The 22706-nt window shown below is 40.4% G+C and overlaps 2 protein-coding genes across 2 annotated transcripts; one reads left to right on the forward strand and one right to left on the reverse strand.

The window, feature by feature from the left end:
* Nucleotides 1-116: 116 nt before the first annotated feature.
* nlrc3l (NLR family, CARD domain containing 3-like) lies at nt 117-7762 on the forward strand. Its single transcript, XM_079552018.1, has 12 exons — nt 117-306; nt 909-1088; nt 1724-1816; nt 3069-3237; nt 3775-3925; nt 3993-4085; nt 4525-4877; nt 4956-5162; nt 5238-5413; nt 5491-5764; nt 6668-6880; nt 6947-7762. Exons 1-12 carry the CDS (start codon nt 281-283, stop codon nt 7328-7330), a joined length of 2319 nt encoding a protein of 772 aa, XP_079408144.1. The 5' UTR covers nt 117-280; the 3' UTR covers nt 7331-7762.
* A 2947-nt stretch (nt 7763-10709) lies between these two features.
* On the reverse strand, nt 10710-21176 carry naalad2 (N-acetylated alpha-linked acidic dipeptidase 2). Its single transcript, XM_079575359.1, has 20 exons — nt 20771-21176; nt 20411-20522; nt 19767-19953; nt 19458-19559; nt 19257-19382; nt 18486-18566; nt 17982-18087; nt 17819-17912; nt 17634-17729; nt 17311-17396; nt 17101-17220; nt 15158-15240; nt 15021-15085; nt 14878-14944; nt 14715-14806; nt 14545-14635; nt 12749-13013; nt 12597-12678; nt 11030-11122; nt 10710-10951 (listed from the first exon to the last, which is right to left on the reverse strand). Exons 1-20 carry the CDS (start codon nt 20850-20852, stop codon nt 10762-10764), a joined length of 2220 nt encoding a protein of 739 aa, XP_079431485.1. The 5' UTR covers nt 20853-21176; the 3' UTR covers nt 10710-10761.
* Nucleotides 21177-22706: the final 1530 nt, after the last annotated feature.

Genomic DNA, 22706 nt, shown 5'->3' on the forward strand with positions numbered 1-22706 from the left:
CTCGTGATTATTTTTTACATTAATCATTTTACATCAAACTGCATCAAACGATTGTTGGGGCGGATGTACTTTTATTTTGAAAGGTCACGCGCTGGGCGGGGCTTCAACCAGATATACAACAAAACCGAAAGTTAAAATTAAGGAAACAGAAGAAACATCTTTTCGGTGATATATTTTCATCAAGAGCGAAGGAAACAACCCTGTTTTGGGGCTTATCTGTTAAACTTTGGATGTTGTCTCTTTCGCTAAGTGATAAACATTGAAAGCTTGCATAAGAATAATGGAGCCCAACGCGGAAGAGGAAAGGTACGTCTCAGAAGCCACTTAAAGTATGACATTTTTTAAAACTTGGGAACAATAACCGCAACATAACATGTAACATTTGTAGCGTAAAGTTTAGTCAGATCAACTTCATACGATACAAAAGACAAATCCAAATAAATAATAATGCATCGGTTTTATATAGCGCTTTTCTGGACACTCAAAGACGCTTTACATTGCATTATTCATTCACTCCATTCTTGGTGGTAGCAAGTTACTTTTGTAGCCACAGCTGCCCTGGGGTAGACTGACGGAAGCGAGGCAACCAGTCTGCGCCATCGGCCCCTCCGACCACCACCAACCACTCACTCACTACATTCACCAGGCACACTGCATTCGCTAGGCTTCCCGGTGTTCCCAAACAGTCTCCCATCCAAGTACCGACCAGGCCCTTCCCTGCTTAGCTTCCAAGGTCTGACCGGACCTTGGATAAAGATTTCCTGTTGTGGATTGCAGTACCATCCTCTTGCACTTCAGCCAATAAGTAGATTTAACTGAAGAATTGTGCTACAAGAAAGCAGAAACTGTCCTCAAATTATTCACTGCACACCGAACTCGTGTATTTTGAGCTGTCAATTTTTCCAAAGATTTTCAGATGACGAGGAGGAGAGAAGGAAACGCCAAAGGCCACCCTCCAGTTATGGCTCAATGAAGAGTGACAGTGATGACATGAAGGAAGATGGCCTGCAGGAATCCCAGTGTGACCAGGAAGTAGCTGGAGTGTTGAATCGTCCTGCGCCTGTGTTACCTCGAGGAGAGGAAGCAGGGTAAAGTTAAATATACTCTTGCCTGGCTCCCTCCATAAAAAAAACTCACCCACCAGTTTCTGAACTTGGTCAGGTCTAGGATCGGCAACACATACTCGCTGACCAGGTTATTCCATTAATGGATTTTTTTTTTCTACACTACCGGTATATTCCAGGATGTCAATGTCAAGATTGATGGGCCTTAAATTGTGCAAGGGGGTTTCTTTAGGGTGGAGCAGGCAGTGGCCACACTCTCCCATCATCAATACAACATCTTGGTGGTCATCATTGGATATAAATCTTGTGACATTGCAGGAATAATGTCACGGGGAACGTGTGTCGTAAAGCAAAAGGTGGTCAGAACGAAATATTGGAGTGCGCCGTGACCCCCAGCTCCCGCAAATGCACATTGTCGTTGTGTCCTTGGGCAAGACACACCCTATTGCCTCCGGTGTCTGCGTACATTGGTGTGTGAATGAGAGTGTGAGTGGGTGACTGGTTCCTTACTGTAAAGCGCTTTGGCCTGATAAAGGCAGAAAGCGCTATACAAGTCTTTTCACCTTTTTCTTAGTAGAATCTCTTTTTTTGGGGGCCTGGCAGTACTGTAACAAATTATTACACAACTAAATGTTAGATTTTGTGTTCTTACTTTGAAGGGTGCGGCTATATCGTCCTGCTTCTCCTGAGACACTATACTCAAGGACAACAATGCAGACCAAACCACCAGGAGCGCTCGTACTTGAGACCGGGTAAGAATCAGTGCCATTCTTTTTTTAAGGCTCATTTATGCTTCCGTTTTGTATGAAATAGATTAGTGCGTTCCGAGTGTAGCTGGTAATGTATTCATGCTTTCATACGTCTCCAACAGTGGCGGCTGCTGTTCTGTGAAAGGGGGGAGCTCATGATGGGAGGGGGGTATTTATTTATCGACCAGTTAGTATCACAGCCCTCACTTGAATAAAAGTAAGATTATATTTATTGTACCAAAACATGTAGGATTTTGTATTTGTTTTGTTTGGAGAAAAAAAACTAAAACAATCCAGCAGCAGCTTTGACTGACAGCAGTAGCAGCTCTGTGTGACAACAAAGGTTTAAAATTCTTCAACTTCTAACCAGGAACCAGCAAACTTACCTTATCTTATTATTTCGAAGTGTCAATGATACCGCTGGATGGTTCCCGGCTATTTTGCCGTCACATATGTTTGATCTGGACTATATCTAACTGGTTAAGATTCGGGTCAGGAGTTGGAAAAAGTAAAAGTTTTGAAACAGTAATTTAGTTAAGGCAAGACACTGCAAGTAGGGAAAAAAAAAAAAAAGATCTGAATTTGAAACTTTTGCTGTATATTAAAGGCATAAATATGACAAAAAAACCTATTGCAACTTGGGCGGCTTTTATGCCTTTCCGGAGGTAAAAAGAAAACGGCCTGCGTTTTTTTGGCTTCTTTTCAGCAGAGAGCTGATTAACCGGCGTCGTGCTGCTCTTGAAATTTCGCCTTGATTTTTGACATTCAAAACTCAATAAATCAGGCTATTGAATATTATTATAGTAATAATATATATATATATATATATATATATGTTGTATATGAAAAAAATCTAAATATTGTTCAGTCCAAGGCTGGAACAAAATCTATAGGTGCTACTGACGTCGAGATATTGTCGCCACAATGAGAGAAAAATGCATTTTGAGAAAAATTACGATTTCCTGTATAAATCATGAGATAAAGCACATTATTTAAATAAATAAATGAATGAAATCGGAGAGTTTGTTGCTGATGTTGCCAATGAGAGAGTTGGACGACAAGCGTCACTTCCAATACTTTAGGATGTCCTGTATTTGACAGGCGTTAAGCAAAATATGAATTGAGAATTGATTGCTTAATGTGCAACATTATAGTAAATGTTCATGCGAGGTTTGTTTTTCAGTCTTATGTTGTTGAAAATCTGTCTTTCTCATTTTGCACATCATCTTAAGCACATGTTTGTGTTTTTTGCCAGAGCCTCTGATATCGAGTGCCCCTCTGAGGAAGAGGACGAGGATGAAGTATTGATAAACAACTCCCCAGAACCACCAGAACCTATTGAATTAGAGGATGAGATGCAAATAGATGACCACGGGCAGCCGGGCAAAATGCACCCTGAACAGGACATGCCGCATGTGTTTAAGGTTAGTGTTGACAAACATTGTTTTTTGTCTCTTTTCTTCTTTACCTTATTTAATTATTATTGTATTAATTATAATTTTATTTTTTATTTATTTATTTAATGCTTTGTATGTATCCACTTACTTGTTTTGTTTTGTCTTATTAAAATAAGACAAAGGTTAAAACAAAGGTTAGTGTTGACAAGGCTGCACAATTTATCACCACATTTTGCATTATATCTAATCATAATATTGCAAAATGACTGACTGAAATGTACTCCCAGTCTGAACAAATGCATATTGTATCTTAATAGTATGCAAAAGTTCAGTTTTAGTTATAATTTATTTCAACAAGTTCAATTCTAGCCTTGCTTTGGGTCCGATTTTGTGTTTTTAGATTTATTTTAAAGTAATGTTTTGTCAATTTTATTCAGTAAAATATCGCAGTATTGAAGAAAATGATCGGTTATTGCAATCTTGTCTCATATTCTTAAGCACTCGTGTTGTTTCAAAAGATCAGTCATGACATTGTTATTATCTTTATATCTGTCTTCTCCACAGACTATACAGCAAACCCTGACAGATCTTGACAAGGAAGACCTTTACAAGTTTAAGCTGAACTTTAATCTTCGACAATCTTCTGATCTTTCTCTCCAACAAATGTTTGAGGGGGATTTGCTCGATTTTGTGGATAGGATTATTGCGATGTTTGGTAAGTCATGATATTACTACAACTAACATAAATAGTTTGTTTTCAACCAGTTTTGTTGAATTATCAGGCCTGGAGCAATCTCTTTCATGCACAATAGCCACACTTGAAAACATAACCAAGCACGAAGAAGCAGCACTACTACGGGCTAAATGCAAAAAAGGTACGGTAAAATCATATCAATAAATAGCATCTTAAAGGGATATTTCAGAATTTGTGACATAGGGCCTTGTTTCCTAGTTATCCAGAGTGTTGTTGATTTCTGGAGATGTTTTTTTTGTGATTCATGCATTTCTTATATTTGAAGAGTTTCGTGGAGCTAGGCTGACGCTAGGCTAGTGCAAGGCTAGCGCATTTCTACGGTATCAGCCAGCCTGCACTATAAAAGTCTGACCCACTAAACAGTGCACCTGAGGCAAATCACTTAACGCCATATACTAACCATATAAATGTCTGTGTCAATTTTTTGTCGAATTTTTGGAATATAACTGACCTTGCATCACATGAATGATCGCATTTTGAGGGACGGTTTTCTAGCAGATCACTCCGCCGCTGCGATTATCTAATCTACATCTAAACATGTTCTCCTTCCCAACTCCCAGCTCTCATCCGATTCAGTCTGATGCAACAGTTCGTCCGAGATTGCCAGTTTGTCTTCGAGGCGATACCCGAAGCAGGAAAGCGCGCTCGCTTGGACGACATCTATATTGAGCCTGAGATTTGCCTTTGCGCTTGCGGCGGCGTTGACTCTTCCCATGAGTTAAGAAGTCCCCGTCAAGCACCGATGCAAAGTCCCCATCCAGACTCCACAGTGAGCTTGGTCAATATGTTTCGGCAGCGGAAGCCTGACGGTCGGCCTGTGCGCACTGTGGTGACGACTGGACTCCCGGGTATCGGCATGAGTATAGCTGTATCGAAATACTGTTATGACTGGGCAGAACTTCGTGCGAATAAGGTGAGTTAAATAATAGATCTTAAAAACATTATAGCACACCCTACTTGAAGCTATTTCACTTTCTTGTTGTTTCCTTAGGACTTCCAATACGTGATCACACTACCATTTGGTTCTTTATGGAATCTTAGAGACAGAGAGGATGAAAACGATGAAATGTCTATGATGGATGTAATCGAATACATTCATTCTTTGTGTAAAAGCAAAACATACCTCGATGCTGAAGACTGCAAGGTTCTTCTTGTAATGGATTCTTTTGACTGTTACCGAACTCTTCTGGATTGGAAGGTCGGTGTTTTACAGCTGTGAGACTTTGTTGCTTTGTTATTCTCAGAGTGAAGCCTAAAAGCCTGTATTTCCTAGAATACGCCCATAATAAACGACCATCATGACCCTGCAAAACTAGACGACCTGATTGTAAATCTCATCAGGGGCACCCTCCTCCCAGAGGCTCAGATTTGGATCTTGGGTCGATCGGCCGCCGTCTCACAGATTCCATCACAATTTGTTGATGCTTTCACGGAAATCCATGGATTCAAGTATGCATTTACAATCGTGTATCAAGTATGATAATGACTGTATTTCTTTAAATATATATATGTTCTGTGTCCTTTAGTCAGGAGATGAGAGACGAATACATGAGGAAACACTTCAAGACAGAACTAGGAAATCGAGTTGTCCAACGTTATAAACAGCTGCCAACGCTCCGCATTCTAACGCGGCAGCCGTTCATCTGCTGGATGGTGGATGAAATCTTTGCTTATAACTATAAAAAATACAGAGACTATGGACGAGACCCGCCTAAGCTGACCCCATTCTACGTGAACACCTTAGTCGTCCAAACCAACCGCAGACTGGAGTACTACTATGACAAGCCTCCAATGTGCTATGTAAGTCTGTGGTATGCATGTTTTACTTTTTTGCTTGTGACGTTTTATAGTTAAAAATAAAAAAAAATATCATCATTTTGTAACAAGTATCAACAAAGAATTGCACTGGTAAATCCTAAAAACATTCACAGGTTTACTAGGCTTTGATACTTTATAAGCACCTATATAGATCCCATGTGCTAGCAATGCCCCTGTTTGAGGTTTGAGCTTGTTAACCTATAGCAGGGGTGTCGACCTCGTTTGGGTCGTGGACTGAAATTCAGCCCCCACGGTGGGTCAATGGCCACATGTATTGTAATGGACTGTGGCATAATAGATAACAGCGGTTTACACTTGTGCTTTATCAGCCTGTGTCACACGTTTAGTCATTCACTTCACACTTGATGGCAGTAAGTTACTATTGTAGCCACAGCTGCCCTGGGAAGACTGACCATTTATAACATGGCTATAATGTGTTGTTTATATCCTGATCTCTTATGTCATTGCCCTCTTGTGGAATTCTTTCCTTTTTTAATTTAAGATGCCCCCTAGTGGCTGGAGTGAGCATTCTTCTTTAAACTAATACTTCTTTAAAAATCCATAACTACTAGAGACTTACTTTTTCTTTTGGACAGACTCGATGATGATGATGATGATGATGCATTGGTTTTATATAGGCAGGGGGTTTCTGGACACTCGGATGCTTTACATTGCATTATTCATTCACTCCATATTTGGTGCCCATGTGCACTATAACATCACTGCGTAGATGCTTGTAAATATTTATGACATTAAAAAAGCTTTTATGTAATCAGGTAAAATGTATAATTAATTGCAAAGGTATTACAAAATGCAGTTGATGAGGTGTTCTTACAGAAATGTGTCTTTCTTATCTTTCTTACGTTGTCTACTCTCTCCGCTCAGAACTGGTCCAAAGAAGACCAAAAAATGCTGATTGGTCTGGCGAAGATGGCTTTAAAAATGTTGGAGCAAAACACCTTTGAGTTTTCGGAAGAGGACGTGAAACATCACGGTCTAAACGTCATGGATGTTACCGTCTTGTCTGGATTTTGCACGGAGCTGCCCCGGGCCTCATCGGGAAAGAGAAGGTTCAGCTTCATACACTCCACTTTTCAGGTATGGACATTTTCTTCAATGATTCTTTTGATAAAAAAGTTCTGAAAGTCACTTTTTTGTTCTCAGGAGTTCATGGCCGCCTTGTACGTCTTCACCCTTTTCCGTGAGGAGTCAAAAAACGCCCTGGAGCACAGCAGAGGCACCTGGTTTCCGTCGCTCCAGCAGCCGGTCAAAACATCCGCGGGCCTCGTGCAGTGCGCCATAGACCTCACGTTCGCCTCTCCACGGGGCCAGTACGACATGTTTTTGAGATTCCTCTGTGGCTTGATTTCTATTGAAAACAACAGAACGATCGGTGGCAATCTCTACGAGCGCCTTCCCCTCAAAGACCAGGCGCTTTTCAGCCCTGAGGTGAAAGAGCTGCTGAGGAGGACGACCCAAACGTGTCCCGCAGACAGGAAGGAAAACCTAGAGGAATGTTTAAGAGAAATGATCCAAGTTGACAATTAGCTTTGGGTGGACATTTCATAAAGATTAGACGGAGGCAAATAGCAAAAATTTGCTTACAGTATTAACTTGACAAAATATTTGAATTCAGTCCTAATGTTTGTCACAATAATGCTGTGTAGATTTTGTCAAGATTCAGTCCAACAATTACGTTTTAGTCGCCAAAATATTAATTGAATGTACTCTGCTTTATATTTATATGATTTTATTCAAACATATTTAATCAAATTCGCTGCTTCATGGAGTTTTTCCCCACTTGAACAAAGAACTTGTTCCTATGGCAATGAAATGATGAGGCTCTTTCAAACTGTGTCACTGAAGTTAATATAGTCCTTTCCATTTTAGTCAGTTTCTCTTCGTTTGCCGAAAATATCTGGAAATTTTAGTCATAGCTTTGGTCTCATTTACTCGTTTTGATTTTGTATTAGGTAGGGATGCACGATAATATCGGCCGCCGATAATTATCGGCATTTATCGACATTTTGGCGCCATCCCCGATAAAGCCGATAAAAAAAAATGTGGCCGATATTTAGGCCCGATAATTATAAACTCAAATTACATTGAATCTGCGGCTCCAGCTCGCTGCCTTTCTGTCGGCGGCGCTTCACCGCACGCCCTGCAGCCCGGAGCTGCTGCAGACTCAGGACAGCACATTTACAGCAGCAGATATACGCTCTCCACGGCCGACTTTTGCACGGCTTTAGCTGAAAAATACGACGAGTATTCCAGCGAAACAGCTGTGCAGGCGCTCTCCGTGAAGGAAGAGCTTTTAGACTTTTTACATCGAAGTAACTTCAACATTAGCACCGCAACAAAATGAGAAAAAGACGCGCTCACGTAAGTTACTGGAACACAGCGGGGCCTAAACACATGTATTATCTTCGCATTTCTGATCAAATAAACACGACAGCCCCGCGATTGAAGCGCTATGAACGAGAGAAGTTTTACATTGATGAAATGAGCCGCGCTGCTCGGGTTTTTTTTTACCACATGAGGCACAGATGCATAAATGAGCCCAGTGCAGGAGAGAGTCTTGTTTTTGTGCTGTAGTATCGTGTTATTAGTCAAACTTGAATCTGTCACAGATTTGGCATCACTTCTCTCTCATGTCAGAGACGCCTCTAAACTCCGTGAAATACTGTAATACTGTCTATATTCCAGTATTGTAAATAAGAATTCATTATGATGTCTACAAAAAGAAAAATACCAGGAAGGAAGTAGTAGTAGTAATATTCTTCTTTTTTTTTTTTTTTACTAAGATGTGACACAGATGAACAGAGTCAGACCTGCTCAGATGATGGAACTGTAAACAAACAGAGCTTTAGAAAAAGGTGGAGACTCAAACCCAGTAAAACTCATTATTTGATTTATATTTATACACTTGTATATTGCTTGGTAGAGTTAATACATTTTGGGCAGAACTGTGAACTGTCACATTGAGTTCTTGTCACAAAATAAAGTGCAAATATATATGCATAATTATCAGTGTCATTATCGGTTATCGGTATCGGGACATGCAGAATTATCGGTTAGCGGTTCAAATTGGCATTATCGTGCATCACTAGTATTAGGGAAAATATGACGACGTATTTTGTGACACTTCAGTCCTGCATCCTCTAAAGTTAAAGGTCCTATACTTATAATACCTATATACTTTTAATAACTAAAGAATGAAAGAGTAAGCCACGCACTTGAAATGTTCGCTGTCGTCCAAATTCAATCCTAACTAAAGATACTTTTTAACATCCCAAAGCTTCACAGGGACAACTGCCTTCAAGTTCATGAAATTGATACAAATGCTTTATAAATAGATGTGCCTTGTTTTCCCCAACCAATGTCTGAGTTTATAATGTTCTTAAGGAGGTTAGGTGCCTTTAAAGCTTAATGATAATGAATTGGAGGGTTGTATGTGTTTCCAATGATGTGCAATGTGCCTGAGAAATAGACAAAGGTTTCCAAGTGGTCATTTTTGTGCATAGATCAGTGGTTCTCATGTGTTTGTCATTTTAATAGGGGATAATTTCATGTAAGCGTTTTTATGGTTTCCACAGAGTATAGATATCAGTTTGTCATTTTGGTTTAATCCTTCATTGATCTTGATCTGATATGTTGTATTTTCCGATGCTTGTGTGTGAGAACCACTGGTTTAGTAAACGTGGGATTGCAGGGTAGTTGTTTGAACTATTTCCACTTATAGGACATTAATCTGTGAAAGTTGCCGTCTGTTTAGGGTTTTTGGGAAAAGGACAATCTCATCCTTAAGTCTTTAATTTCTTTTCATCTTCTCTGAACAAATGTGAGCTAACTCTTCCCATTTAAAATTGTTTGGTTACAACTTTTGTTAAATATAATATAAATATAAATATATAGAAAAGCTGCATTCTGTTTTAACTCTAAAAACTATAAAAAGAGTCTGTTAAATATATTTTTATGCTTCAATAAAAGTTTAATTTGTCAAAATGTTTCCGGTTTACAGTTGTTTTAACCTCTTAACCCGCACCTGAACCGAACACATTTTCTCCCGCTTGGCTTTACCCAAATGTAAAAGCTTCTTTAAAAAGTGACAAAAAAGTGATGAAACTGTAACATGAAAAGGGCAACAAAAAGCTATACAACGTGGCAAAAATGTGACAAAAACGCAACAAAAAAGCAATGGGGAAAAAAAGTGACAACGCTGCAACAATGCGAGGAAAACGATCCTTTCATATCAGTTTTGTAGGGCTTAGCTTTCAAATGAGGCTGTTACCACCTGTAACCAAAGTGGGTTTTTCAGAGGTTAAATAAAGAACTCTGATGTCAGACCATGAGGCTTAATTTACTATTCTCATTTTACTGATCATTGTCATGGCGATGTGAAAACAGGAAGCAACCTCCCTCTCTCCTGGTACAGCTTAATTTACCTTTTTCTGCGAACTGCATCTGTGGTTTCTGTTCCACATTGTTTTTCTGGATACTTTTGTACATCTTTGCTGTGTTTTTGTGGAGCTAAACCCATGTGAGACCAACACATTTCTTCTTCTGAGACTCTGAAGAGGCACCAAGAGCCACCACACCTGCAGCACAGTGGAGGCGTCACAAGAGGAGCTACAGGAAACAAAAAAGAGACACACGAGGGGATGGTGAAAGACTGTTGTGGAGCTGCAGGAGGAAGAGGAAGGCGGTGGAGCTGACCAGTGCAGGACACCACGCTCTGAAACAGGGACAAACCCAGGAGGCGCGGCACCATTTCAGAGGATCAGACGGCAGCCAGCCAGGTAAAGCACTTCCTTACTTACTTACTTATTGTTGGTTTGTGTGTGTGGATTTGAGCAAAAATACCACACTTCGCCTTCATATAAAAAGTGATTTATTACAAGTCATACTTTTATGTGCATTCCTATACATTCTTCAAAAAAATATCCTAGTTGTCCTTCGAGTGGCTGATGCTAATATCTTCATGCCGGTGACGTGAGTGTCATAGCGGCTGCGTGGACAGTGAACGCGGCGATGCTGATCTGACGCTTGACTTCATCCCAGGACCTCTCCGGGTCGGCTGCGTTTTCAATGTCAAACAATGCATCGTAGATTCCGGGAAAAGACTCGCCGGCGTACTTGTTGTGGCTACTGGGAGCAAAAATGACGTGCCTGTAAAAGAGAAAACGTACACATATTAATGATGGACACAAAAAAATAAGAATCCAGTGAGAAGGTAATTAGACTAACCTGTAAAAGGGCCTGCCTGGTAAACCTAAAGGGTCTATGAAAGCCCGCTCCAAGTACATGAGCTGATCATTCACTATTCGAACCTGTAAGGAACTGAAATGCACATATTTTTACAGTTAAAGTAGATTATAGGAGCAATAACAACAATGCAACAATATATTATTTTGCTAGCATTTTGAGAAATTTCTTTAACGGACGGCAGTTGTGGTGAAAGAATTACATTTCACTGTTTCATCCATCCCCATCCTGGATAGATTAGCCTTATTGCACAGCTGACATTGTCTTTGTGTGTTCATGACCACATTTGGCATAAGATATAATTCACTCATGAGTTTATCAGACCAATTCTCAAAATTTAACCTGGTGATTCTGGAATTGCATTTGCTACGTTTTGCACTCAACTATATTTTATTACAGTTTGGGCCAGTTATTAAGTTATCAGTTCCTACAGGGTGTGTACTATTTGTTTTGTAAATACTTCATGACCTGTTTGTGTGTCCAGATATGAGGTCAACATGTTTAATCAAATATTGTTTTGATTTATTCACAGCTATAAAACGATTCAAAAGAATGAGAAAGATCCGATGGCTGAAATAAAAATGATGTTGTTAAATTACACTAAAAAGCACTAATTGGATTCAAATCTGCAGTAAATCAAATATTAATAATAATATAATAATAATAATAATAATAATTGGGGCGGCCATATGTCCATTATGGAAGAGCACGGAACGACCACTGGCTCGAGGGCCACTGACCTGGCTTCTCGATTTTCTCTTTAAACGTCTTAACCCCCACCTTAACCGAGCTGTACCCCAATCTAAAATCTTAAAGGAACAGGCTACCGTTTTTCCATACTGAGATATGTTCTTGCTTGAGCTTAGACGAGTTGATACGTACCTGTCTGGTCTTTGTGCGTGCACTCAGTCATACAAAACGACCAAAGATGTTGTTAGCGTTTGGCCTCTTCCAGCATATTCCTATAGCTCCAAATGAGGTGAAGTTGGAAGCTACCACGCTCTTCCACGGGCACAAAGACCAGACAGTTGCGTATTAACTAATCTAACCTCAGGTAAGAACATATCTCAGTATGGAAAACAACGGTGGCCTGTTCCTTTAAAAGAAAAGCATTGAAATAGCAGTGAAAATGAGGATGAAAATGGAAAAAGTGACAAAAACAAAGACAAAGTTCACAATCACTTTAGTAGGTCTTAGCTTTCAAATTAAGCGTTACATGTCTTTTGCACGTTTTTCATTCCCAGTCGGCCCTGATAATGACTCGACTATTTTCAGTTTGTCGAGAATACTAACACTATGGTTTTAAACTGCAGTTGCTGAAATTATTGCCTGTTTTTTCCATTTGGCTTTTGAACATTTCCCCTCTTTCCTCTTTTTAATGGAATGTTTGCAAATCTTAAGAAATTAAATATGCATTTCTTTAAAAATACACAAATAAGGCATTAAAAGCATTACATTTGACTTGCAACTGCCTGTAAAAAAACCTAGTCGTAGTGCGTTTAAGGCTTGTAATATAAATTAAGTTGACAAAATGTGTTTATATAGTTACTCTGCTTTATCCAGAGTCTGCAGCCTCTGGTGGAAATCCCCGGCTGCTACAGTGAAGTTCTCCACCGCTGAGAAAAGTGGATCTTGGAACAAACAAAATGTCAAAAATGAGCTGACAGTGTGACAAAGTGACGGTATTTAAAGCACACTAACCGAATGACACTCGATACTTCTGCATTTCTTCTGGATGTCTTTGTGCTATTTGTGAAATGCTCAGAGCGTACTTATCGAGTGCGTCTGCATACTCGTTGACATCAAGAGGAAGCAGTAGCGAATCCGCCAGGGAGAAGATCAGCCCCCCTCGCACCCGGGCCACGGCCTCAAGTCGCCTGAATGAGGGGTCGTAGAACCGGTCCACGACCTCAAAAGTCTCGTATACACTGTGGTAGACCGGGTAGCTGCTGTAGCGCTCGGTTTTCTGCCACAGACATGAAACAGAGACAGGGATTAACATACTAGATTTAAGTTACAGTGGGTTCAGGAAGCCTTCGTGCCTAGGTCTGGGTACCGATGAACAATACCGGTATGGTATTGGGTCCAGTGACTGCACTAAAGGAAGTTACTTGGTTGTCCATCCATCCATCCATCCATCCATCCATCCATCCATCCATCCATCCAAATCTGCCAAATCACATTGCACCAGCCCCTATGGCTCCTCCTGCAGGTGGTGGGTCCACGGGAGGACGGCCTCACGATTAACCGGGCCTGTTGGTCTCTCATAAGGGGCTTCTGATCTGCTCTTTGTTAGACACGTCACCTAGGACCTGTTTGCCATGGAAGACCCTACCAGGGGCACGAAGCCCCCGACAACAGAGCCCCCAGGATCATGTGGGTGCTCAAACCCCTCCACCACGTTAAGGTGGCGGTTCCAGGAGGGGTACTTGCTTGTTTCAGCTCAAATAAATGATGCACATAAAGAGTTAAAATAGTAAAGAGTAAAATAGTTATTATTGCAATGTTTTCTGGTTCTATATGACAAATATTTTAGTATATATATATATAGGTGTCAAAAAAGTATCATTCAGGTATCAGTATCGAAAACTAGTGAACCTCATTTTTGTCGATATCGATATATTTATTGACCTTTATTTAACCAGGAAAGTCCCACTGAGATTAAGAATCTCTTTTTCAGGGGAGTCCTGGCCCCAGAGGCAGTACACTCCTGGTCAAAAGTTTGGGGTCACCCAGGCCAGTTCAGCTTCTCTAATCAGCACAACCGTTTTCAGCAGTGCTAGCATAACTGCACAAGGGTTTTCTAATCATAAATTACCCTCTAACACGATTAGCAACTCAATGTACCATTAGAACAATGGAGCGATGGTTGACAGAAATGAGTCTCTGCAGACCTGTAGGTATTCCATTCAAAATCACCCGTTTCCAGCTAGAATAGGCCTTCACAACATTAACAATGTCTAGAATGTATTTATGATTAATTTAATGTTATCCTCATAAAATAAAGACATTTTAAGTGACACCAAACTTTTGAGCGACAGTGTATCTGTTAATATAATAACTTTAAAATATATACGTTGACAAACAGAATAATATGGAAGGCTCAGTCCAATCTTCTGCTGCTATGGAGTGTTTTGGCTCAGAACAATGAAGTAAATCATCCTTTTGTGTTTATAATTGTTGTGCCTTTTATTTTAAATATGCAAATTAGCATTGATACTTTTTAACCAACATCATTACTACAAAATAGACCCTTTGGTATTGATATATCTATACAATGCTATCGATCCACTCATCCCAATCGAAAACAAATAGCATTTAAGTATCGGTATAGATGGTACCCAGCCCTATTCATTACTGTACAACCCCTCTATTTATTCCTTTTATCTTGTGTTGTCGCAAATCAGAGGAAAACTTTTTGCGCGAATAAAGACAATTTAGGATTTTACATGACAAAACGGAAACACTTGCATTAAAGAAGTGGCTTTTCATCCAACCTTGTTTTTAGTGTATCTCGCCCGACCAGAAGCAATTCCAAGACGGATGAAATAGGCCTCAAAGTCACTGCCGGACCCCAGCTTACTTATCCTACAACAGATCAGATTTAGTGGTAGAGATAAGGCAAATGCGAGTCTCGTATAATTCAAAGTTCTGCGAGACACTGCACCTCGGCGCGTCGCGGTTGTTCGTCCAGTTGTCTCTCTTGTGCCAGCTCTCGTATAAAGACATTCCCTCTTCTCCTTCTTCTGGGCTGTCAATCTGCACAATGCGCACACTACGTTATGGATACAATGTGTGGTAAATGCTTACTTCAACACTGTTTACCTTACCTGCTTTGTTATGTCATAAACCAGAGTGTGCAGGGAAGGCGTGCAGTCAACCCTCAACGTGTACATGCCTAAAATACAGGCACACAATGTTAAACAATATACAAAAACGAAATGTTGATGGGAGTTGAAGATCCTTATCCTTTCCTTCTATTGCAGAGTCAGCGTTAATATAAGCCACAGCTCTCTCTTGGAGCAGTTTGGCATTTTCCTACAAGAAAAGAAGCCCGTTATGATCACACCTCATAAGGTAAATGCTGAAAAGGTGCATTGAAATTGTTACCTCTGCCCATTCTGTCGAGCCCTGGAGACCAAACTCCTCTGCATCCCAGCTCGCAAACACTATCGTCCTCCTGGGCCTCCAGCCTTTAGATTTAAAACAAATAATACAAACAAAATTATGAATTTACACCAGAAGCTACATGCATACATATGTAGCTCCTCAATGGCTTTCCACATCTCTTCACACACTTATGTTTTCATTTGTTCTTATTCTCCACCTGTCTTTGAAGTAGCTCACTGCCACTTTTGTTACGTAAAAGTTGCTGAAGGGGTAAAAAAAAAGAAGGTTCAAGAACACTGTATGATTCCATTTTTTATCAATACTTTTCGACACGTATAGCAAATGTTTTTAAGAAAGGAGAAATCTGGACCGGGCTGTTTCCAATTGACGTTTTCTCTCTCAACTAAAAATTAGATTTATGCACTGAGAGAACAATCAGACCAGATGACTTCTTTTGGGGAAAAACAATAGCTATGATGGAAAGCCCCTGAAAGATTGGAAGCTCACAAACACACTTCAGGACACCTCCTTGGTATTTTACCTTTTAGAACTTTAAATAATGTAAAGGTGGTAGAAGAAGTAACTAATTTCAGTATACAAAAAGCCTAGACTCTTCAAAAAAAAATTCATATGCTAGCTATTAGCCAGAAATAAACTGCAGGCGATTTGAGTGCTGAATTTATCAGAATGAGTCCCGTGAAGTTGTCTGGATGTTACAAACACAAAGAAGCACCACGTCATGACACCAGGAGGAGGAGGATGAATGAAACAAAATGTTTGAGCAAAGAAATGACTTTGGAGATTAGACCCTGTTTTTAAGTCACTTCTTTTTTCACTCACTTACAACCTTTCTGTCTGCGTTTTTTTTTATTTATTTTTTTATACGTCTGTGCCGTGTTTTCTTGTGGGGGTGTAAGTTTTTTTTAATGCAGAGAGTAATAATGGTCCTAAAGAAAGCAGCTTTTTTAAAAGGAAACAAACAGAAAAGCAGCTTATGAGCTAAAGACATTTGAGAGCTGTACATTTCTTCTTCTGAAACAGTGAATTCCCCCACACCTGCAGAACAGTGGAGGCGTTACATGAGGCGCTACAGGAAACAAAAAGGGGGAATATGAGAGGATGGTAGAGAAAGACAGTTGTGGAGCAGAGGGAGCTGCTCATGAGGAAGTGGACCAGTGTAAGACACCATGCTCTGAAACAGGGACAAACTCAGGAGGCTCTGTACCATTTCAGAGGATCAGAGGAGGACTTAAGGCAGCCATCCAGGTTTCCTCCGGGAGCAACGGTTTCCCCTACCGGCAAAAACCGGCCTGTCAGGTTTGCCCACAAGGGCGGCGCGGCTCAGGACTAACACCTGAACACAATTTTGTTGCACGGTTGTACAATGACAAATAAAGCCCTTACTTACTTAATGTTTATGTATATACTTTTGCCTACTGTATTCATTTTGTGTTTTGTATACGGTACTTTGAACAAACAGCAAAGTGCTTTGTCATGTGAAAAGGGCTAGATCAAGTTAGTCATTTTATGCTCACTACTGCCACCTCAGGTCTTATGCGTAACTGCAGCTTCTATATTAAGCTCATGCATGACGGCACTTCGGACCCGAATTAACACCTTTTTGAGTGACAAGTGCAGGATTTTAGAGGCAGTTGTGGTGAACAGGTCTGAGCTCATTCTACAAATTAGGACATGGCTGGAACATGTAGGGGGATGAAAATATTTTGATTTAACATTTTAAACTCCGTATTGAATTCTGTCATGGAAGAACAGAGTTAAAATATCTGTAAAGCTATCTAAACCATGTCTGTACTTTAATAATATGTGTGAATGATAGATTTCGGAAGTTGATGGGCTGCTGCAACATCTGCCTTGTCCTGTCTGTCCTGTCCATCTTGTCTGTCTTGTCTATTGTCTAAACAGAATCTTTAAAGAGGTGCCACCTTTGCTGAGCAGGCTGCCAGCGCTCCTCGCGATCTCATGGACCACTGCAGCGCCGGACATGGGATCGATGCCTCCAAACACCCAGGCGTCTCTGTGTCCCCCCAAAATGATGTACCTGTCTACGCATAAACCAGAAACAAAGCAAAGTCACCTCAACGTCTGGCCCAGTATTTGTGCACGTACGAGATGAGAGCAACACGCTGCTTCACCTGGCTCCACAGCTCCTCGAATCTTGCCGATGACATTGTAGATCCTCGTCACCTGGTTGTTAGTGTGGATGTTTAAGCGCACCGTTCTTCAAAGAGAATAAAAGAGAAATACATTCATATCATTTTAGAATCAGAATGTGACAAAACAAATAGAAATGATCTTAAAAAGCCTGAAAACATAGTGAGGCCACAACACAAATAAAGTGATTATCTGTGTCTTTGTGCAGTAACTCATTGGGTCACAGTATAACGCTGTAGTAAGTGAATTAACAACTTGTATAGCCTAATAAAAAAACACCTTCATAAAACTAGAAATTACCCACAGGCTTTTATAGTCATTGATAAATCCTGGTCCAATCCTGTATGAGACATTCAAGGCGCCCTTCCAGTTGTTGGGTGGAATCTCTCCCCCCATGTTCCTGAAAGAAAAACAATTTCAGATTATTTTCCTGAAGTCGTCTCATATTAAATAACCATTGAAGGCAGAATCATAAAGAAAAGGACCAACTTAAGCAGGTGAATTGCATCATGGTATCCAATAGGATGCACGGGGATTTTGGGGAGTCCAACGCCATCCTCGAGTTTAGATCTATAAGTGTATTCTGTGAGGGGTGGAAATAGAACATCAATAATAGTTTAATAAAGAACTAAAACAGTAGAAAGCAGTTTACCTTTGGCAGGGTAACCCGGAGTGAGGGGGTCTCCTGCTCCGTTTAGGTTCAGCACATTTCCTCTCTGGGCTCCTCCGCCGGGAAGGTTCCAGCCGTCTGGGTAAGTCTGGAGGTTAAAAATATCATTATTATTTAAACGTCTTAAAGGGTACAACATTAATTATCCAACACATCATTAATTGAACATGGCAAGTATCAAGAAAACAACTATCAATACAATTACACACATAGTTACACAGGCCTTCAGTTAAAAACACGAGCACCAATGTTCGGGACTATCCTGAACCTGCAATGTCTCGTCAATATCATCTACTGCACAAACTGTAGCTCTGAAGCAAGAGGCGAGGGGTTGATGAGCAGTTAATCCAGACAAACTTTGTTTGTGTATTTTGCGATTTTATCTAATGTTTACGTTTTCACATGATCAACACAAGCAATTGTTACTTATTGACTTAAGTGGAAAGAGCGAATGTTTGTGAATAACAGTCGTAGCTGAAGATGCACCTGGACTCTATCAGCGCAGTAATCTGCTGGGTCAGAAAACATGATGAGTCCTTTGGCTCCAGCCAAGATGGCATTTTTCACCTGTTGGAGAAACAGAGATCACACTGTTTTAAATACTTTTTTATTTTTTATTTTTTTTATTCATTTATTGCAGGCAATTGCACAGAAAGTACAAGGTAGACCAAATATAGTTAAAGGAACAGGCCATTGTTTTTACATACTGAGATATGTTCTTACCTGAGTTTATATGAGTTGATACGTAACTGTCTGGTCTTTATGCGTGCGCTTAGTCACGCAAAACGACCAAAGATGTTGCTAGCTTTTGGCCTCTCTCAATATATTCCTATAGCTCCAAATGGGGGTGAAGTTGGAAGCTACCACACTCTTCCACGGACACGTACAAAGACCAGACAGGTACGTATCAACTCGTCCAAGCTCAGGTAAGAACATATCTCAGTATGGAAAAACTGTGGCCTGTTAAAGGGACTATACAGAGTTTAAAAATGTTAAACTTATGTATGTGTAGAATGAGGCCAGACCTATTCACCACAACTGCAACTGTCACTCAAAAAGCTGTTACTTTGGGTCTGATTTGCCGTCATGCACGAGCTTAATATAGAAGCTGCAGTTGCACGTATGACCTGAGGTGGCAGTAGTGAGAATATAATGGTCAACGTGCATCTAGCCCCTTTAAGTCATATGTGCAAAAAAAAAGAAAAGAATATATGACATTGACACGTTGTCATTAGATACACACATCAGGATTCTCACCTTATTTCCTCTGAATATCTTTCCATATCGGACGATGACAATCTTTCCAGTCACATTTATTCCCATTTGTCTCTCCAGCTGGAAAAAGTCTTCAGTCCGACCATAATTGACATAAACTAGTTCACCCTAGAAAAAGACACACAGGCAACAGATTCTAATTCATCTCATATATGACATTGTGATAAAATGAACAACACTTTCCTGTGGTGTTCCTTTGGGAGAAAACGCACTATATGGAGGCACAATGTCTGAAACATTTTCATATCCGTCTGGAACAGGCTCTTGCAAAGAAGTACTGAAAATCTGTAAACAAATTGAACAAAAATTATTCTAAAAAAAATCCATTTAAAAGCACATTATCCAAAATGTTGAGGGGTGATGATAGGAATATTGTTTATCTTTAGTTTATCTCGCTACATACAGCCATAAAGGGACCTTGGACTCCGCTGAGCCGCTGCAGTAACGGCATGAATTAACACTTATTGTTAGTTATAGAGAAAGTAAGACTACCTCATTCCCCAGTGCGTCCACGATGGAGATGTAGTTTGGCTGTGTTTTGTTGGGAAAGGACAACAGGACATCATAGTGCACCAAGTCCACGGAGTCCAGCCCAAAGTCCTGCCACTCCTCTCTGATCTGCGCAGCGTATTTCAGGTTTTGCTCTGTTCCAGCCAAGTGGGGCAGCCGTGTGAATTTCCTGTAGAAGAATCCAGAGGTTTTTGATGAGCGGAGAAACAGCTGTTTGATCAAGACAATGGAGAAGACGTGGTGTAAGCTGGGCATCATTTTGGATGAAACTTTGACCTACATCTGCTTTGTGCTTCACAAGCTTGAATTGAGAGGTTTCTCTAAGTGACACACTAAGTACAAACTGACAGTGGGAGAAGCGTCTTGTCCGAGAACAACAATTGGGGGCCAGATTTGAAATGCGGACCTCGAGGATCACTCTAATCAACGGAGCTGCTTTTCAGAATCAGAATCGGTTTTATTGCCATAATTAGTGAACAGGTTCAAAAACCAGGAATTTTCTTTGGTTCAATCGTGCAACATGAAACATATAACTTAGATAAACAAAATAATATAAAAACTTAAAAACTATTAAAACTAAAAGGAATTGACAACTTAACATTTTGTGTGAATGCTTATTTATTTACCTGAGATGTTGTCTTATGTTCTGCGCCTTCATTCCTTCTAAAAACTCTTTCAGGAACCGACTGGACTCTGTGTGATGTTCAGTCTTTGGCTGTGTGGGTTTTGCGAACCAACCTTTGGTAAAATAAGGGTTAATCTCAACAATGGAGACACTATTTGCAGATGGAAAGGCAGAGTTGATTATGTGGATTACTTTGAAGCAGCATGTGAAAGCAGTCAATATCATAGAAGTTTAGAACGCATGTGTCAAAGTGCTTCTGTGTCTCGATGTGACTTGTGTCAGTGGAGTGAAAACACATCCCACGGGCATCTTAAGTATTACTAAACTGTCTGTAAAAGTACGACAAAGATTTGAGCCTTACCTATGATAAAACCAAAGAAGAAGAGCGTAAGGACGATCAGTGTCCAGAATATCCACCGTGATAACACACTTTTCTTTCCCATTTCAAGGCTTTCCCACAGGATCCCACAGCCACGCCAGCGCTTATGCAGAGATAGTGAATAATTTGTTTATCTAGAGCTCAGTTGGAGATGAGAGAGAGAGGGAGGGAGAGGGAGAGAGAGAGAGAGAGGGGAAGAGGGGAGGGTGGGACACAACAACAGGCCAGTAATGAGAGTGCAGTCAAGTGGCGAGTGCGTTATCAGTGGAGTGGAGTACAAAGCTGCTCATTATGACCCGCCGTGGTCAGTCGAATGGTGAGTGTCGTGTGCACCTTGGTCGCCTCAGAGCTGAGTCAGGGCTGCTCCAAAACAGACGAGAAGAGAGTAATATGGTTATTAGGACCACAGGGTTATATTTACAGAGTGAAGGAGAAAGAAGGAATGGTGGGTAATGCAATCAAAAGGAGTACTCAAGTAAGTATCTATCTATGTGTCGACTGTTAAATTAAACAAGAACATGGAGTCAAATAGGGTAGAGAATACAACACACATTTTTCTATTTGCTTTTTGTATCATTTGTGACTCCCACACTCTGACCTTGTTGGAATTGTACAAAAGCTTGAGTTAATATCGTCCTTTCTACTCACCTCAATGTTGTAAAGTGCTTTAAATTGAAGGAGAAAATAAAAATCACCACAGATTCCTGTCCTTAGCTGAATTTATGTCCACTTCACCCATATGTTTTCACTCCCTACAGTAGTAGCCTATAGCCTCATTTGGATAGAATCACCAATGTCTTCCACACCTTTAGGACTTCTCAGCCTTGTCCAAATGTCCATAGATCACCCCTTGTGGTTTCGTGAACAGCTGCAGTTTGTGTTGCAAGTAGTGGGACTTCCCTCCGGAATTTAGGGAGGATACAGCTCACTGCTCTCCCTCTGCACCCAGACTTCAAAGTGCCATATTAATGCAATGCAATCCACTCTAGTAGCCTGTTCAACCTGTACTGCAAGCAGAAGCAGCTCTTCATGTAAGACACACAAATGAGCTGTGTTATTTATACTTGGAGAAAAGAACTCAGATTTCTCAGGCATTATTAACCTTGCCCCAGGCTTAATCGAGCACATTTTCTCCAAATCTAAAAGCTTCTCAACAGCCTACAGGCCAGTCTAACGCCTCATTTGAAAGCTAAGACCTACAAAACTAACCTAAGCTTCATCCTCATTATGATTGTAACATTTTCACCCTTTTTTAAATGTTTTGTCACATTTTTGTGGCTTGATCACAGTTACATGACCAGGGCCGGATTTAAGTAAAATGGGCCCTGGGGCTAAAGTTTTTTCAGGGCCCCCATGTAATCAATAAATCAATCCAATGAAATGATAAATTAATGATTTTTTTTTTTTTTTAATTGAACATGCTGAAGTAACTTGTTAAACCTAGTACTATGTGTACTAGTACATACTAGTTTAAAAAAATCAAGAAAAAAAAGAAAGAAAACCGTTTAACATAATGACCCCAATTTGAGCTCCGTGGCCAGACTGGTCGGGGGACACATTTAAGAGGGGGGTCTAGGGGTCCACCCACGGAGATTGTTCATGCATTTTAATAGACCAATAGGTACATATTTTTTCCCAGTGTCACTCAATGAAAATGGCTCAGACCTTGTTTAGAACTGCTTTAGACCCAGATTAGTCCTGGTTTAGTCTTGGTTTAGTCTTGGTTTAGTTTTGGTTTAGTCTTGGTTTAGTCTTGGTTTAGTCTTGGTTTAGTCTTGGTTTAGTCTTGGTTTAGTCCTGGTTTAGTCCTGGTTTAGTCTTGGTTTAGTCTTGGTTTAGTCTTGGTTTAGTCTTGGTTTAGTCTTGGTTTAGTCCTGGTTTAGACCTTGTTTTTGTCTTGGTTTAGTCTTGGTTTGGT

This window comes from Gobius niger (assembly GCF_951799975.1).
Source record: "Gobius niger genome assembly, chromosome: 1".
In the NCBI taxonomy this organism is placed as follows: Eukaryota; Metazoa; Chordata; class Actinopteri; order Gobiiformes; family Gobiidae; genus Gobius; species Gobius niger.

Bases quoted from the DNA above. Each gene is read 5' to 3' on its own strand.
- naalad2 (XM_079575359.1), bottom strand. From the start codon at position 20,852: ATGGGAAAGAAAAGTGTGTTATCACGGTGGATATTCTGGACACTGATC. The intron at 20,523-20,770 runs GTAAGGCTCAAA...ATTTTACCAAAG, and splicing joins CTTCTTTGGTTTTATCATAG to GTTGGTTCGCAAAACCCACA. The intron at 18,567-19,256 runs GTGAGAATCCTG...TTTCTCCAACAG, and splicing joins AGATATTCAGAGGAAATAAG to GTGAAAAATGCCATCTTGGC.
- nlrc3l (XM_079552018.1), top strand. From the start codon at position 281: ATGGAGCCCAACGCGGAAGAGGAAAG. The intron at 4,086-4,524 runs GTACGGTAAAAT...CCCAACTCCCAG, and splicing joins ACGGGCTAAATGCAAAAAAG to CTCTCATCCGATTCAGTCTG. The intron at 5,765-6,667 runs GTAAGTCTGTGG...CTCTCCGCTCAG, and splicing joins ACAAGCCTCCAATGTGCTAT to AACTGGTCCAAAGAAGACCA.